Source organism: Somniosus microcephalus, chromosome 3 (genome assembly GCF_052327205.1).
Source record: "Somniosus microcephalus isolate GS21.2 chromosome 3, FLI_Smic_1.0, whole genome shotgun sequence".
In the NCBI taxonomy this organism is placed as follows: Eukaryota; Metazoa; Chordata; class Chondrichthyes; order Squaliformes; family Somniosidae; genus Somniosus; species Somniosus microcephalus.
The window spans coordinates 147,290,692-147,307,271 of NC_140989.1; the positions used below are offsets into that span (position 1 = coordinate 147,290,692).

The following is a 16,580-nucleotide window of genomic DNA, read 5'->3' on the forward strand; positions in this document are numbered from 1 at the left end:
AGATTAGACACCAAAATCAGTATAAAGGTTATTGCCATATTACATTGTATTTAATTATTTACTTACTTCTAACAAATGTCCATGATTCAGAGTCAATGATATAAATATTTCAACACTGTGTCTGTCTCATTGTGCAGCAAGTCCTGGTCTGTACAGCAAGACTATGACTCCCATATATGACCCCATCAATGGAACACCTGTCTCTTCTACAATTACATGGTTCAGTGATAGTCCTCTAGCTGAACAGAACTGCAATATCCTGGCCGTCAGCCAGCCAAACCTTACACCGGAGGTACTGGCCAAAATGTACCGGCCGCAGAATCAAATCGACAAAGCAAAACTTAATGCTGGGTAAGACTGCTTGAAATAATTTGTTCACTTATTACAGTAATCGGAGTTTATAAATGAAGTGAAGGAAAGCACTTGCATTTATATAACACCTTTCACAGCCTCAGGATATGCTCTTTAAAGTATCCTCTTTATAAACGTGGCAGTGGCTTTTTTTGTTTAACAGAAACAATTGTTTCTGAAGCTTTTAAGTATATAACATATATATCATGTTATCTTGATTAGGATCTGCTTTTATGTATTGTTTTATATGAAATATTCTGTCATATAAACAGAATATTAGCTGAGCTGTTATCTTGTGACTGAAGGTAGATCATGTACATAACAGTAAAATTATTAGAGATCCTTAAACATAATTCGTAGAATCATAGAATGGTTACAGCACAGAAGGAGGCCATTCGGCCCGTTGAGCCCGTGCCGGCTCTCTGCATTTCAGCTAGTCCCACTCCCCCACCCTTTCCCTGTAGCCCTGCAAATGTGTTTCCTTCAGGTACTTATCCAATTCCCTTTTGAAAGCCATGATTGAGTCTGCCTCCACCACCCTTTCAGGCAGTGCATTCCAGATCCTAACCACTCGCTACATAAACAAGTTTTTCCTCATGTTGCCTTTGGTTCTTTTGCCAATCACCTTGAATCTGTGTCCTGCTTCTTGACCCTTCTGCCAATAGGAACAGTTTCTCTCTATCTACTCTGTCTAGACCCATCATGATTTTGAACAAACGAACACAATAGCAAAATACTGCAGATGCTGGAAATCTGAAATAACAGAAAATGCTGGAAACACTGGCCAGGCAGCATCCATGGAGAGAGAGAAACAGAATTAACATTTCAGGTCTGTGACCCTTCGTCAGATTTTGAACATCTCTATCAAATCTCCTCTCAACCTTCTCTGCTCTAAAGAGAACAACCCCGTCTATCCACGTAACTGAAGTCCCTCATCCCTAGAACCATTCTCGTAAATCTTTTCTGCACATTCTCTAAGGCCTTCACATCCTTCCTAAAGTGCGGTGCCCAGAATTGGACACAATACTCCAGTTGAGGCCGAACCAGTGTATTATAAAGGTTCATTATAACTTCCTTGCTTTTGTACTCTCTGCCTCTATTTAAGAAGCCCAGGAGCCCGTATGTTTTCTTAACCGCTTTCTCAACCTGCCTTGCCACCTTCAACGATTTGTACATATATACCCCAGGTCTCTCTGTTCATGCACCCTCTTTAGAATTGTACCCTTTAGTTTATATTGCCTCTCCAGAATGCATCACTTTGCACTTCTCTGCGTTAAATTTCATCTGCCACGCGTCTGCCCATTTCACCAGCCTATTTATGTCTTCTTGAAGTCTAACTCTATCCTCCTCACTGTCCACTATACTTCCAAGCTTTGTATCATCTGCAAATTTTGAAATTGTGCCCTGTATACCCAAGTCCAAGTCATTAATATATATCAAGGAAAGCAGTGGTCCTAGTACCGCCCCCTGGGGAACACCACTGTATACCTTACTCCAGTCTGAAAAACAACTGTTCACCACTACTCTGTTTCTGTCATTTAGCCAATTTCATATCCATGCTGCCACTGTCCCTTTTATTCCATGGGCTTCAACTTTGCTGGCAAGCCTATTATGTGGCACTTTGTCAAAAGCCTTTTGGAAGTCCATGTACACCATGTCAACCGCATTGCCCCCCTCAACCCTCTCTGTCACCTCATCAAAAAACTCGATCAAGTTAGTTAGGTACAATTTGCTTTTAACAAATCCATGCTGGCTTTCCGTAATTATTCCACACTTGTCCAAGTGACTCTTAATTTTGTCCCCAATTACCGTTTCTAAAAGCTTCCCCGCTACTGAGGTTAAACTGACTGGCCTGTAGTTGCTGGTTTTATCCTTACACCCTTTTCTGAACAAGGGTGTAACATTTGCAATTCTCCAGTCCTCTGGCACCACCCTTGTATCTAAGGAGGATTGGAAGATTATGGCCAGTACCTCCGCGATTTCCACCTTAACTTCCCATGCATCCCATCCAGTCCTGGTGACTTATCAACTTTTAAGTACAGCCAGCCTTTCTAGTACCTCCTCTTTATCAATTTTTATCCCATCCAGTATCTCCACTCCCTCCTCTTTCACTATGACTTTGGCAGCATCTTCTTCCTTGGTGAAGACAGAAGCAAAGCACTCATTTAGTACCTCAGCTATGCCCTCTGCCTCCATGCATAGGTCTCCTTTTTGGTCCCTAATTGGCCCCACCCCTCCTCTTACTATGTATATGTCTATAGAAGACTTTTTAATTTCCTTTTAATTTAGCTGCCAATCTATTCTCATACTTTCTCTTTGCCCCTCTTATTTCCTTTTTCACTTCCCCTCTGACCTTTCTTTATTCAGCCTGATTCTCATTTGTATTCTCAACCTGACATCTGTCATACGCACTCTTTTTCTGCTTCATCTTACTCTCTATCTTTTTCATCATCCAGGCAGCTCTGACTTTGGGTGCCCTACCTTTCCCCCTCGTGGGAATGTACCTCGACTGTACCTGCACCATCTCCTCTTTAAAGGCAGCCCATTGTTCGATTACGGTTTTGCCTGCCAATCTTTGATTCCAATTTACCCGGGCCAGATCCGTTCTCAACCCACTGAAATTGGCCTTCCTCCAATTAAGTATTCTTACTCTAGATTACTCCCTGTCCTTTTCCATAGCTAATCTACACCTTGTGATACTATGATCATTACTCCCCTACTGACACTTGCTCCACTTGACCCACCTCATTGCCCAGAACCAGATCCAGCAATGCCTCCTTTCTCGTTGGGCTGGAAACGTACTGATCAAGAAAGTTCCCCTGAACACACTTCAGAAATTCTTCCTCCTCTCTGCCCTTTACACTATTACTATCCCAGTCTATATTAGGATAGTTGAAGAGCCCCATTATCACTACTCTGTAGTTCTTGCACCTCTCTGTAATTTCCCTGCAAATTTGCTCCTCTATATCCTTCCCACTAGTTTGTTGCTTATAGAATACACCTGGTAGTGTAATGGCACCTCTATTATTTCTTAACTCTTACCAAATAGATTCTGTCCTTGACCCCTCCAGGACATCCCCTCTCTCCAGCACTGTAACATTCTCCTTAACCAATACTGCCACCCCACCTCCTTTCTTTCTTTCCCTCCCTATCTTTCCTGAACACCTTCTATCCAGGAATCTTTAATACCCAATCCTGCCCTTTTTGAACCAGGTCTCCGTTATCGCCACATCATATTCTCATGTGGCTATTTGTGCCTGCAGCTCACCAACCTTATTTACCACACTTTGTGTTTACACACATGCACTACAAACCTATCTTAGACCTTCTTGTATTCTCTCTTAGTCTGACCCCACCTAATACCTTACTATTTCTTACTCTAGTGCTATCTGTCTCTCTCAATCCTTTGTGCACTTTGTTTCTCCTTTCTAATACTACCCCTGCCAAATTAGATGAAAACCTCCCCAACAACACTAGCAACCTCTGCCCCACTAGGATATTGGTTCTGTCTCTGTTGAGGTGCAACCTATCCGGCCTGTACAGGTCCCACCTCCCCCAGAACCAGTCCCAATGTCCCAGGAATCTAAAGCCCTCCCTCCTGCACCATCTCTCCAGCCACACATTCATCTGCTCTATCCTCCTATTTCTATACTCACTAGCTCATGGCACTGGGAGTAATCTGGAGATTACTACCTTTTGAGGTCCTGCTTTTTAATCTCTCTCCTAGCTCCCTAAAATCTGCCTGCTGGACCTCATCCCTCTTTCTACCTATGTTGTTGATACCGATATGGACCACGACCTCTGGCTGTTCACCCACCCTTCAGAATGTTCTGCAGCCGCTCAGTGATATCCTCGACCGTGGCACCAGGGAGGCAACATACCATCCTGGAATCATGTCTGCAGCTGCAGAAACGCCTGTCTGTTCCCCTAACTATCAAATCCCTTACCACTATTGAGTTCCTGATCTCCTCCTCCCCCAAACCCCCCCCCCCCGTGCAGCTGAGCCACCCGTGGTGCTGTGGACTTGACTCTGGCTGTACCCCCCAAAAGAACCACCATCCTCACCAGTATTCCGGTTAGAGAGCGAGATGCACTCGGGGAACTCCTGCACTACCGGCCTGGCCTCTTTGTCTGTCTGGCGGTCACCCATTCCCTCTCTGCCTGCACAATCTTACGCTGCGGGGTGACCACCTCCTGAAACGTGCTATCCACGTTATTCTCAGCCTCACAGATGCACCGCTTTGATGCCAGCTGCTGCTCAAGCTCCAAAATCTGGAGCTTGAGCTCCTCCAGCCGACGACACTTCCTGTACATGTGGTTGTTATGGACACTGGAAGCGTCCTGGTGTGCCCACATGGCACAAGATGTGCATTCCATGGGACTGAGGTGTGCTGCCATGCCTCTATTTATTTGTCTATTAACTAACTTACAGAAATCAACTTAAGACTAAGGGGGAAAAATTTGTGATCACCGGCAACTGCAGTTAACGGTCGCTGGAAATGGCCGCAATGCTAACCGAATCAAATTGGTTGGGGGTCATGGAGCTAGGTGGTGCAGCGCTCACCTTCCGTACAACGCCATCCTGGTGGCGTTGCTGGAGGGATCCGGGACAAAGTTTCTGTCCAGGTGCAGCATTGCAGTTTCCCATGGCCTCTGTGAGCGAAGCTGAGAAGCTCGCAAGGAATTTTGGGCAAGGAAGAGGTCTGAAAATTAAAGGGGCCATGCATACTGAAGCAATACAAAATAAAATGCAGTGAAGCGATACATTTTTCAGCCCTTTCTGCCTTTTAAAAAATATTCAACATTTAAAAGAAGTTCCAAATGTGAATATTCAGCTGTTAAAGCTGAATTACCTTCCTAGCTTCAACAAATGGGAAAAGTGCCTCAGCACTAACACAAATGGCTCTGCAAGCCAGGGAAAGGGGTACTGAGGGTCTCGCACGCAGCACTCCAGCTTTGTGCAGGGGGTCAACGCTGCAAGAGGCCCTCCAGAAAGAACGATGTGGGACCAGATCACCAAAGCCGTCACTGCTAACAATGTCACCCCCACCACCTGGCTCCAGTGCCCAAAGAAGCTTCATGACCTCAGACCACTGGTCTAGGTCAGTGAATGCATCTTCAAAAGCCGTCTCCTACCAACTGCACCATTAGCCTCACACACTGCTCAATGCATGACCCCCAATCACTCACCAACAATCTGCACCAATGACCAGGCATATCTCCCATTCCTAGTCTCACCTCACCTCCTTGTAGGAGATGGTGCAGGCCATTCTTGGCAGGGGCATGGTTGAGCCCTTAGCCAGCGGCAGGGCTGAAAGGATACAAGATGCGGGTATCCTTGTACGTTATCCCCCTTCTGACATGCACCTCTTGCTTTCCCGCCCTCCCGTCAGCACAACTCCACCCTTGTGCCTTCCTTATTTCACACACCCAAGAAATGCAGCCTGTCCAGCCAGTGGGTCAACAAGAAGAGGGAGCCTGCCCAGCTAGTGGGACCGCAAGCGAATAGTTCCATCCCGGATATCCCGGCCACAAAGGGGCCGCCTGTGATGCATCCTTCCATCTGATTCCTCCTCTTCGGCTTCCTCCTCTTCTGAGACTTCCTCTTCTGCGTCTTGCTCTTCCCTCTGCAAGCGGTTGCTGTAAATGTGAAATGACAGCATAAAATGCTGGAAATACTATTCGCAGCATGTTCTGCCTTCTCAAAGGCCTTCATTTACCATCCAAGCCCTTTCAAGTGTCCAGCAGCACTCCCTACACACTTTAAAAAAAACTTTTCACATCTATTGCAGTAAGCCACCACTTGAGTAAAATAAAAAAAAATACCAGTCCAAACCCTCAAATTCAAACTTATCTGAATGATGTGTGTGTGTGTCCCTTAAGAGTTGCAGGCATCGCTAACATCAGCCTGCTTGCACGCCAGGTTTACCTGGTGTGCTTAGGACCCAGCGCTGAATTAATTGCCAGGGTCGAAGTTCGCATTGGTGATGTTACGTCGGCGTTGCACGCCGATTGACATCACCACACTGCCATTTTTTTTCCAAGGCGCTGCCGGTAAAGTGGGAGAGCAATATGTCAGCGGCTGCTGTGGGTCGTGCCACCAGCTGTCGAAAGAGTGGCGGCGGCCGCCATTTTATCCCCACTTCATGATGCTACAGAGTGTCAGTAAGGAGATAAATTTCTAACCCTACGAGTCTTAAAAATCAGGCCTGCCTTTTTTTCCAGCCGCTTCTCTCTCTTAATTAAAGTCTTTATTCAAACGATTATTTATAGTTATATTAATTAGTTTATCTGGTTAAGTTAGAGAAAAGAAATTGTTAATACTGACCCACTAATCACCTACCTGCTGTCCTGTGACGTCACTCCTTGTTTTTTGCTGTTCTTTTGGAATTCGCCGGATTTGTATCTGCCTCCGGTGCTGCCGACTCCTCACAGGTCCACACTGTCCTCAGGTCCCGCTCTCTCTCTTCTCTGCCTCCGGTGCTGCCGACTCCTCACAGGTCCACACTGTCCTCAGGTCCCGCTCTCTCTATTCTCTGCCTCTGGTGCTGCCGACTCCTCCATATTTTATGATGCATCTTCTTTTATTTTAGTATATTTTTATTTAGCCTGGTTTCATTTCCAGTATTTACAACAGTAACTTTGCAGACAAATACAGTAGTAATTTGTCCAGAGCTTTGACCATGAAGACAGCTTGCAACCGTGCTTTATTTTCCCATGACATAGGGGTTGGACATCACGCACGAATGTCAATTTGCCTCTCAATCTCTCATTTTGCCCTTCCCACTACTAGCCAAATGTAGCACGGGGTAAAGGGTAAGTCATGTCTAACAAACCTAGTTAAATTTTTTGAGAAGGTAACTAATGTAGTAGATAAGGGAGTATCTATGGATGTTATTTATATGGACTTTCAGCAGGCATTCAGTAAGGTTCCACACAAGAGACTGTTAATAAAGATGAGAGCTCGTGGAATTAGAGACTACCTATTGATACGGGTAGGGAATTGGATAGGGGGTAGGAGACAGAGTAGAGATAATGGGTATGTACTCCAGTTGGCAGGATGTGATGTGGTGTCCCCCAGGGATCTGTACTGGGGCCTCAGCTTTTCATTATATTTATAAATGACTTAGATGAAGGAATAGAGAGCCATATATCAATTTTTGCTGATGAAACCAAGTTAGGTTGCGCAGCAAATAGTGTAGATGGGAGTAGAACGTTGCAAAGGGACATTGATAGATCAAGTGAGTGGGCAAAACTGTGGCAGATGGAGTTCAATGTGGGGATCTGTGAGGTCATCCACATTTGACCTGTGAAAGATAGATCAGCATATTTTCTAAATGGCGAGAATCTTGGAACTGTGGAGGAGCAGAGAGATTTAGGGATCTGAATACAGAAATCATTAAAAGCTAATGGGCAGGTACAAAATATAATTTAAAAGGCTAATGTAATGTTGACCTGTATCTCAAGGGGGCTGGAATACAAAGGGGTGGAAGTAATGTAACAGTTATACAAAGCTTTGGTTAGACCCATTTAGAGTACTGCGTTCAGTTCTGGGCACCATCCCTCAGGAAGGATATATTGGCCTTGGAGGGGATGCACTGCAGATTCACCAAAATGATGCTGGAGCTAAAAGGGTTAAATTATGAGGACAGGTTGCATAGACTAGGCTTGTATACCCTTGAGTAAAAAATATTAAGGGGTGATGTAATTGAGGTGTTTTATGATGAATAATGGAGTTGATACGGTATATAGAGAGAAACTATTTCCTCTGGTGGGGGAGTCCAGTATAAGGGGACATAACCTTAACATTAGAGCTAGGCCATTCAAGGGTGATGTCAGGGAGCACTTCTTCCTATAAAGGATATCTTCCCCAAAAAGCTGTTGAGGCGATGTCAATTGAAAATTTCAAAACTGAGATTGATAGATTTTTATTCAGGGTTACGGAACCAAGGCGTGTGGAATTAAGTTACAAATCAGCCATGATCTACTTGAATGGTGCAACAGACTTGAGGGGCTGAATGGCCTACTCCAGTTGGTATGATTAGATGTATCACAAAATTGTTTAGTTGTGCTGGGAAAGCTACAAAAATGGGGCTTTTTAAACATATATGATGATAACATTGGCATATTAAAGCAACCTTTCCAATGTCTAGACAGATCAGGTTGAGTCCTACTCTACAAACCCCCAAAAATGTCTAAACACCATCTGGGCGTACCTTGTATTGCACAACTTCACCATTCGGAGAGGCGAATCAGAAGGCAAGCCTGCACCTTTGCCTGCAGAGAAGAAAGAAGAGGAAGAAGTGACAGACTGAAGCATAGCTAGGAAGATTACGCATCAAGGACTTTCCCTTATAGCCAGCCCGAGAACAGTCCTATGGTCCTCTTTTGTATTTTACTGGTCTTCCAACAACATGATATCCTGAACACCCCCCCCCCCCCCCCCCTTACCGCCCCACATCCCCAACACACATGGCGTCATTACCATACTTGCATATTAGCTCTCCGAGAGGTGAACTCTGTCATTTCTTCTTCCGCTGTACCCCAGCTGTTGGCTACCCCTTGTGGATGAACAGGATTTTGCAGGAGCATAGACCCACGGCCACCACTAAGAAGTGTAAAGTGTTCTCAAGTGAGAGCCTTTGGTAAATTGGAGTCCAAGATCTCAATAGCACTAGACACAGTGTTGGCCAGAAAAACTGCATCAGTGTTTGGACCTTCTGTTTTTGTTGGGGATCCCCTGAAAAATGTCCAGGAGTTGCCACACTCTTTAGAACACCATGGAGAGTGCTGAAACTTTTGTGCATGCCTTTACAGATATTGAAATAGCACTGATGCATTTTCTTCACCATTCCATGCAAGGGAGCTCTGAAGATTCTCAAATGGCTGCATGAAGAGCTTCTGCTGATTTAATCAGTTCAACTCGGTTTGCAGCCTCTGTAAAAAAACAAATCTCTGAGTCCTGCAACTACCTGTTTCGCCTTAACCCTTCCTTCTGTTGCCCCTCATCTGATGCCACCTCCATTTGCTCTTCTTCTCTGGTGCTAAGTGCTTCGTCCAGTGCTTCCCTCCTGACTCCTCCTGTTTGGTTTATTCAAAGTGGATGTTTGTGCACTGGTGCTTGCAGGGTCTGGAGTTTGTGACAGGTGTTGATGTAATGGGGCTGCTTCATCCTCTTCCTTCCTGGTACCAGTGTCCTCATCTTGGGGGAACCTTGCACATTAGAAAACGGAACATGTTAGCAATGGTTTGCAGCCAATGGATGTGACCATGGCAGCAGGCTCCCTTGATTCCTCGCAGTAAAAGGGCAGCTGCGACAGCCTCTTTGTTACGGTAAGATACTAACAAGAGATGTCTTGTCTTGTTGAGTTGGCACAGAACTGCCAATTTCTCCCACACTCACTTCCTTAGGTGGGACTTCTTGTATTGGTTGAGATGGTTCAGGTTAGGTGGTCCATCCATAGTGCCTATCCTGTCAAAGGTGGTGCGCAGCCTGAATCTACCAAAAGAGATGAACACAGGTTTCTGCTTTAGCCTTGCAGACTAGAGTCACTCCGCTGTCCAGCCTACATTACACCTGGTATGAAAGAAGTTAGAGAGCATGCAAGTAATTTGAAAAGCCATAGCAAGTAGATGAACAAACATGCAACAGTTCAGTGTGTGAAAGTAAAGTTCTGACAAAAATAATATAACAGTGTAGCAGTTCGTGTTCACCTAGGTAGGTATCGGACGAATGACTACTAAATAATCGAGTTCGACTTCAGGAGAACAATCTAGAAGTTGTTTATTTACAAGAACAGACGAAATACAGCAGGTAAGGCGGCTGGATGCAGGAGCACTGTGAAGTAGGTCTTTCCCCAGCGGGGACGCCACGAGGACTGAGTCTGCAGTCCTCTAGATAGCGTGATGATGTCATCACGCTCGGCTGTGTTTTCCCGTGTTTCGGGCGTCACGTGACTGCGTCGTGACGTCAGCACGTTCGCCCGCGCTTAGGGCGGTCACGTGACCCGCGCCGATACGTCACCGCATCTACCCGGCACTGAGGCTGGCCGTTGCGGCCGAAGTCGCGAGCGCGAGAGGCACCCGGCACTGAGGCTGGCTGTTACGGCCGAAGTCGCGGGAGTGGGAGAGGCACCCGGCATTGTGGCTGGCCGTTGCAACCGTCGCGGGAGCGGACGGCCGAACTAGGCCAGCGGCCAACGCGTTTAGGTGCGTCACGTGATAAGTGACGTGACGTCAGCGTGCTAGGGCGCGTCTTAAAGGAGCAACGGCCCAAACAGGTAAGTAATATACATACAGTTAGGTTAAAGTGAATTATGTACATTATATATGTAATGGACACCCGGTGGTACCGCCACAACAGGAAAAATATGAAAGTTAGCATTATATTAAATATTGAGGGTAATGTACTTTTGTTATAATGTGTCTTGTTGCCATTCTTTTCTAATGTAGCTTAACAATAAACAAACTATCATAAGTTAAGTACAATGGTTGATGTATAGAAGAGAAGCAATTTCGTAAGTATAAGTGCCAAACAAGGCAGAGGTTGACTGCTAACAGCAACCCGGACAAGGTAAAGTAATGCAAATTCAAATAGCGAATGTTCTACATCAGATCGGAGATCATTTATTCATGGTTTTTTTTATTGCTCAATTTTTGCAGATGGCTAGATTCATCACGTTCACTGATGGAACAAGGCATCCAGGAGGAAGATAAGCTGCTGTTGCGTTACAAGTACTACAGCTTCTTTGATCTGAACCCAAAAGTAAGGGACACAGCCATAATATTATTTTGAGCATTCCATCCCTGTCCTGGGATTGGACAGAGAAATTAAGTCAAATGGGGGCATATTATTAATCTGTAATGTGGGGAAAAACGTTGATGTATTTAGGTGATGCTCTCGAAGATGAGGTATTTTGAAGTACATCAAAAACATTAATCTCGGTACAAGAGGACAAACACAATTTGATGAAAAGGTTTGTAATCTTCAGTAGATAATCTACAGACTATAATACCATGGTCTTGAAATAATGCCATGGGATACTATTGTGCGAACATTTAACGCATTTGTCTGAAATTCCCCTCTCTGCTATTTTAGTGGGGATGTTAACCTAGTTATTTGAAATGAGTTAATGGGGAATTTCAGATGAATGTGCTCATTATTTGTATGACAGTAACCCACAGCCTAAATTCAGAGACTATATTTTTGTTTTTGGAAAGTGAAGTGGTTGTAATGTGTTTTATTTTTTTCCCTATTCACTATCCCCTTGCTGTGCTGCATGCCTTTCCTTGCTAAAGGGCACACCTTGAAGAATGTCCCCTAGCCCTCTGCAGATAGTACTGGAAAGTGTGCCAAAGTGGCCACGGTTACTTTTCCCTTCCAATTTTCCCTTTGTTTCCTGTGGTGACACACCTAGCATCCACTCAGCATTTCCGCACAGTAACCCGAATGAGGTTGGGAACTCGCCACATGAAATGCATGTTCTAGTACTCTGTGACACCCTATGCTTTTCTTTTTTTCCTGTAATAAAATATATTCATACAGTAAGTAGCTTGGGCTGTATCATACACTTAGTGACATTTTTCTTTATTGCATGCAGTATGATGCAGTCCGGATAAACCAGCTATATGAGCAAGCACGGTGGGCAATTCTGCTGGAAGAAATTGACTGCACTGAAGAAGAAATGTTGATGTTTGCAGCATTACAGGTATGTGCAATTGTTAAAAGCTAACTCTTGCTACAAAACCTGTTTCAACAAGGGGAAGAACATGCCCCAACAGGTGTGTAGAAAGACAGCCCTCCAACACAGCAGACTTTGATCACAGCTAGGATCTAGGCTCATATTTCTAGTTTGAGAAAAATAGCTCAAATTGTCCTGTATTTTTGGTTCCTACCTATCTATTTCTGAGGTGATTCATTAAACAAAAGAAGCGCTATAAATTAGAAAATGCTGAGAGGACAGAGCAACTGAGTTTTGATCTTGTGCTGTTGTAGCTGGATCTCCAGGAACCTGTCAGAATATAATTAACAGTGGAGAATAAAAATAAAAATAGAAGGTGCCAGAAATACTCAGCAGGTCCGGCAGCATCTGTGGAGAGAGAAACAGTTAACTGCCTGACCTGCTAAGTATTTCCTGCATTTTCACATTTTTATTTGATTTCCAGCATCTGCAGTATTTTGCTTTTGTTTTAATGGAGAATTAAGTCCATGTACAAAAAAAGCATTGTCATACCATTTGAGAGACTTGCAAGTAATTTTCATTGAAATGCGTTTCAGAATAATTGAATGTTTCACTTTTCAGCTGAAAGAACTAAAGCCTTTCACACATGTTATGGTTTGGGGTTCATCTGCACCATTTTCTCCTTCAATGATGTAACACAGATTTACGTGGGCCAAGCTCCTTCTGATCTGAAATCTGCATTTTTCACTTTTTATTCCAGTGGAATGTTGATTAATAATTTGTCCAAATGCACTAAAATGCATACTGGAATTTACATAGGATTCCCACAAAGTCCTCAGTCTATTCGGGTAAATGGAAACGTTGCACAGAGGCCAGAGATTCAACAGGCTGAAACAATTATTCAAATTTATTTACAAAATCAAGTAGAGTTATAAAATACAACATAAATTAGACCAATACAAGACAACTGGGATTTATAACATTGTTCAACAAAGTGCTTGAGCCCTTCAACATTTATTTTCTTGGGATTAAAACTTTTTCTTGGAATACAAAGAGAAATTACTGAGAACTGGCACAATGACTGTTAACAGTCCAACTTCTTGATAATTACAGGCACGGGGTGGTGAAGGGGAGAAGAGAAAGCGGGGGGGCAATATTGATCTATGTTGTCTTGGTTTTAATTTATTTGACATTGTATTAGGGAATTTCACATGGAATATGTAAATCAAATGTTCAGGGAGCTTTTTAATCTGAACAGCCATCAGAATTATGGAACTCACTTTCAAAACAGTTATAAAGGCCCATCAGCATTTTTTTTTATTGCATGCTTAATTTGGTGCTGTTGCATCAGGAGAATGTAGTTAACATACAATCAGTAACATATTGACTGGAAATAAGCCAGGTTAAAAATTGAATGGTGGAATTTTCCATCTAGCAAAATGCTGTGTGTAACAACATTGAAACAAATGACAACTTCCTACAACACCTGAGCTAAGTAGAACCTTTGCAGTGTAGGAAGACAGCACTGGTGATATTCAATGTGCATACAAAGGTGGCGGCAAGAAAGGTAGGTCAGCCTTCATTGTATTGGGTGTCCCAATAATTGCCTCTAAAAGTAGTGCAAAGGATCAAAACTCCAGTTGTGTCCATTCCTGTTTAAAACGTTTTTATTTATGATGCTTTCTTTTGGATGAATGAACCATTTGGTATGGTACAAACCACAGCGCATGAAGGTCACGGGTTTAGTTCCTGCTTTTGTAAGGGTCCCAAGTGGAATGAGTTTGGGCAGTTTCATTGTGCACTCCAACATGAGCCACTGCCTTCAGGAAAAGAGAGGAGAAAAATAGGAGCGCAGCAAAATAAGGTTTTACAGCATTTTCTGATGGTTTCCCCTCTTCTACTGGCTACAACGTAACTGAAAAGTATCCACGTAGCCATGAAATGGGGAAAAAATTAAACACACTAGCTGGTTCTGGAAAACAATACCAGATTGGTGCCAAGTGTAAATGGAAATATTTTGCATTACATTTGCACGAGCAATTGTGCTAGTCCAGTTCCAGAAGAACAGACCTCATTTGGAAACTTTAAGAAGCGCATTATACAACTCTAATTACAGCTTAGTTTCACCCCCCCCCAACCCCCTTTATTTCTCTCCCTAGCACAGCCTGTCGCCCTAACTTACAACCATAGGAACAGTAAATGTCATCAGTTAGTAAAGTTATGATTTGAAAGAAGATGTTGCAATGCTATTCCAATGCTCTCCTGGGCGGCCTCCCACTTTGCACCTTCCATAAACTTCATCTCATCCAAAACTATGCTGCCCCGTATCCTAACTCACACCAAGTCCCCTTTACCCATCACCCCTGTGCTCGCTGACCTGCACTGGCAACACCACAAATATAAAATTCTTATCCTTGTTTTCAAAACCCTCCATGGCCTCGTCCCTCCTTATCTCTGCAACGTCCTCCAGCCCTACAACCCTCCGAGATCTCTGCGCTCCTCTAATTTTGACCTCGTACACATCCCCGATTTTCAATGCTCCACCATTGGCGGCCGTGCCTTCTGCTGCCTAGGTCTGAAGCTCTGGAATTTCTTCCCTAAACTTTGCTGCCTCTCTACCTCTCTCTCCACCTTTAAGGCATTCCTTAAAACCTATCTCCGTGACCCACATTCCTAATATCTCCTTATGTGGCTCGTCAAATTTTTTGATAATGCTCCTGCGAAGCACCTTGGGACATTTTACTGCATTAAAGGTGCTGTATAAATGCAAGTTGCTGTTATTGCAATTAGATATTTAAGGCAAGCTTCCCAGAAAAAATGTAGAATATATTGCAGCCTCTAGTTTTTCGTTGACAAATAGGATGCTACGTATTATAAAAGCACCCATCAAATCCCACAATTTTATGACGTTTTCAATTAATGGGGATTTAAAGTTATTTTGTACTTGTTCCCTTAGAATCATAGAATGGTTACAGCACAGAAGGAGGCCATTCAGCCCGTCGAGACTGTGCCTGCTCTCTGCAAGAGCACTTCAGCTAGTCCCACTCCCCCGGCCCTTTCCCCGTAGCCCTGCAAATTTTTTTCCTTCAGGTACTTATCCAATTCTCTTTTGAAAGCCATGATTGAATCTGCCTCCACCACCCTTTCAGGCAGTGCATTCCAGATCCCAACCACTTACTGCGTAAAAAAGTTTTTCCTTATGTTGCCTTTGGTTCTTCTGCCAATCACCTTAAATCTGTGTCCTCTGGTTCTCAACCTTTCCGCCAATAGGAACAGTTTCTCTCTGTCCACACCCCTCATGATTTTGAACACCTCTATCAAATCTCCTCTCAATCTTTTCTGCGCTAAGGAGAATAACCCAGCTTCTCCAGTCTATCCACATAACTGAATTCCCTCATCCCTGGAACCATTCATGTAAATCTTTTCTACACCCTCTCTAAGGCCTTCACATCCTTCCTAAAGTGCGGTGCCCAGAATTAGAGACAATACTCCAGTTGAGGCCGAACCTTTATAAAGGTTCATCATAACTTCCTTGCTTTTTGTACTCTCTGCCTCTATTTATGAAGCTCAGGATCCCGTAAGCTTTTTGAACTGCTTTCTCAACCTGTCCTGCGACCTTCAATGATTTGTGCACATATACCCCCAGGTCTCTCTGTTCATGCACCCCCTTTAGAATTGTACCCTTTAGTTTATATTGCCCCTCCTCGCTGTTCTTACCTAAATGTATCACTTCACACTTTTCTGAATAAAATTTCATCTGCCACGTGTCCGCCCTTTCCACCAGCCTGTCTATGTCCTCTTGAAGTCTATCACTAGCCTCCTCACTGTTCACTACACTTCCAAGTTTGTGTCATCTACAAATGTTTAAATTATGCCCTCTACACCCAAGTCCAAGTCGTTAATATATATATATCAAGAAAAGCAGTGGTCCTAGTACTGACCCCTGGGGAACACCACTCCTCCAGTCCGATAAACAACTGTTCACCGCTACTCTCTCTTTCCTGTCACTTAGCCAATTTCATATGTCCCTTTTATTCCATGGGCTTCAACTTTGCCGGCAAGCCTATTACTGTATGTGGCACTTTATCAAATGCCTTTTGGAAGTTCATGTACACCACATCAACTGCATTGCCCTCATCAAAAACTCAATCTATTTAGTTAAACATGATTTGCCTTTAACAAATCTGTGTTGGCTTTCCTTAATTAATCGACACTTGTCCAAGTGACTGTTAATTTTGTCCCGGATTACCGTTTCTAATAGCTTCCCCACTACTGAGGTTAAACTGACTAGCCTGTAGTTGCTGGGTTTACCCTTGCATCCTTTTTGAACAAGGGTGTAACATTTGCAATTCTCCAGTCCTCTGGCACAACCCCTGTACCCTTGAATTCACAAGATGTACTATTGATAATGTAAAAAGACTTGCATTTATATAGCACCTTTCACAACCTCAGGATGTCCTAAAGCGCTTTACAGCCTTTTGAAGTATAGTCACTGTTGTAATGCAGGAAACGTGACAGCCAATTTGCGCACAGCAAGCTCCCACATAC

General features: G+C 43.8%; 1 protein-coding gene across 5 annotated transcripts in view; it reads left to right on the forward strand.

The window, feature by feature from the left end:
- Positions 1-16,580, forward strand: part of fermt1 (FERM domain containing kindlin 1) — a 151,267-nt gene that overhangs the window by 77,488 nt on the left and 57,199 nt on the right. For all 5 annotated transcript variants that reach the window (XR_015077549.1, XM_085981715.1, XM_085981716.1 and 2 more), the window contains 3 exons: positions 138-351; positions 11,014-11,116; positions 11,952-12,059. Coding sequence is in view for 4 of the 5 variants with exons in the window: in XM_085981715.1 (XP_085837841.1) it covers positions 138-351; positions 11,014-11,116; positions 11,952-12,059 (425 nt within the window). In the remaining variant the exon portion in view is untranslated. The remainder of the gene's footprint in view (positions 1-137; positions 352-11,013; positions 11,117-11,951; positions 12,060-16,580) is intronic.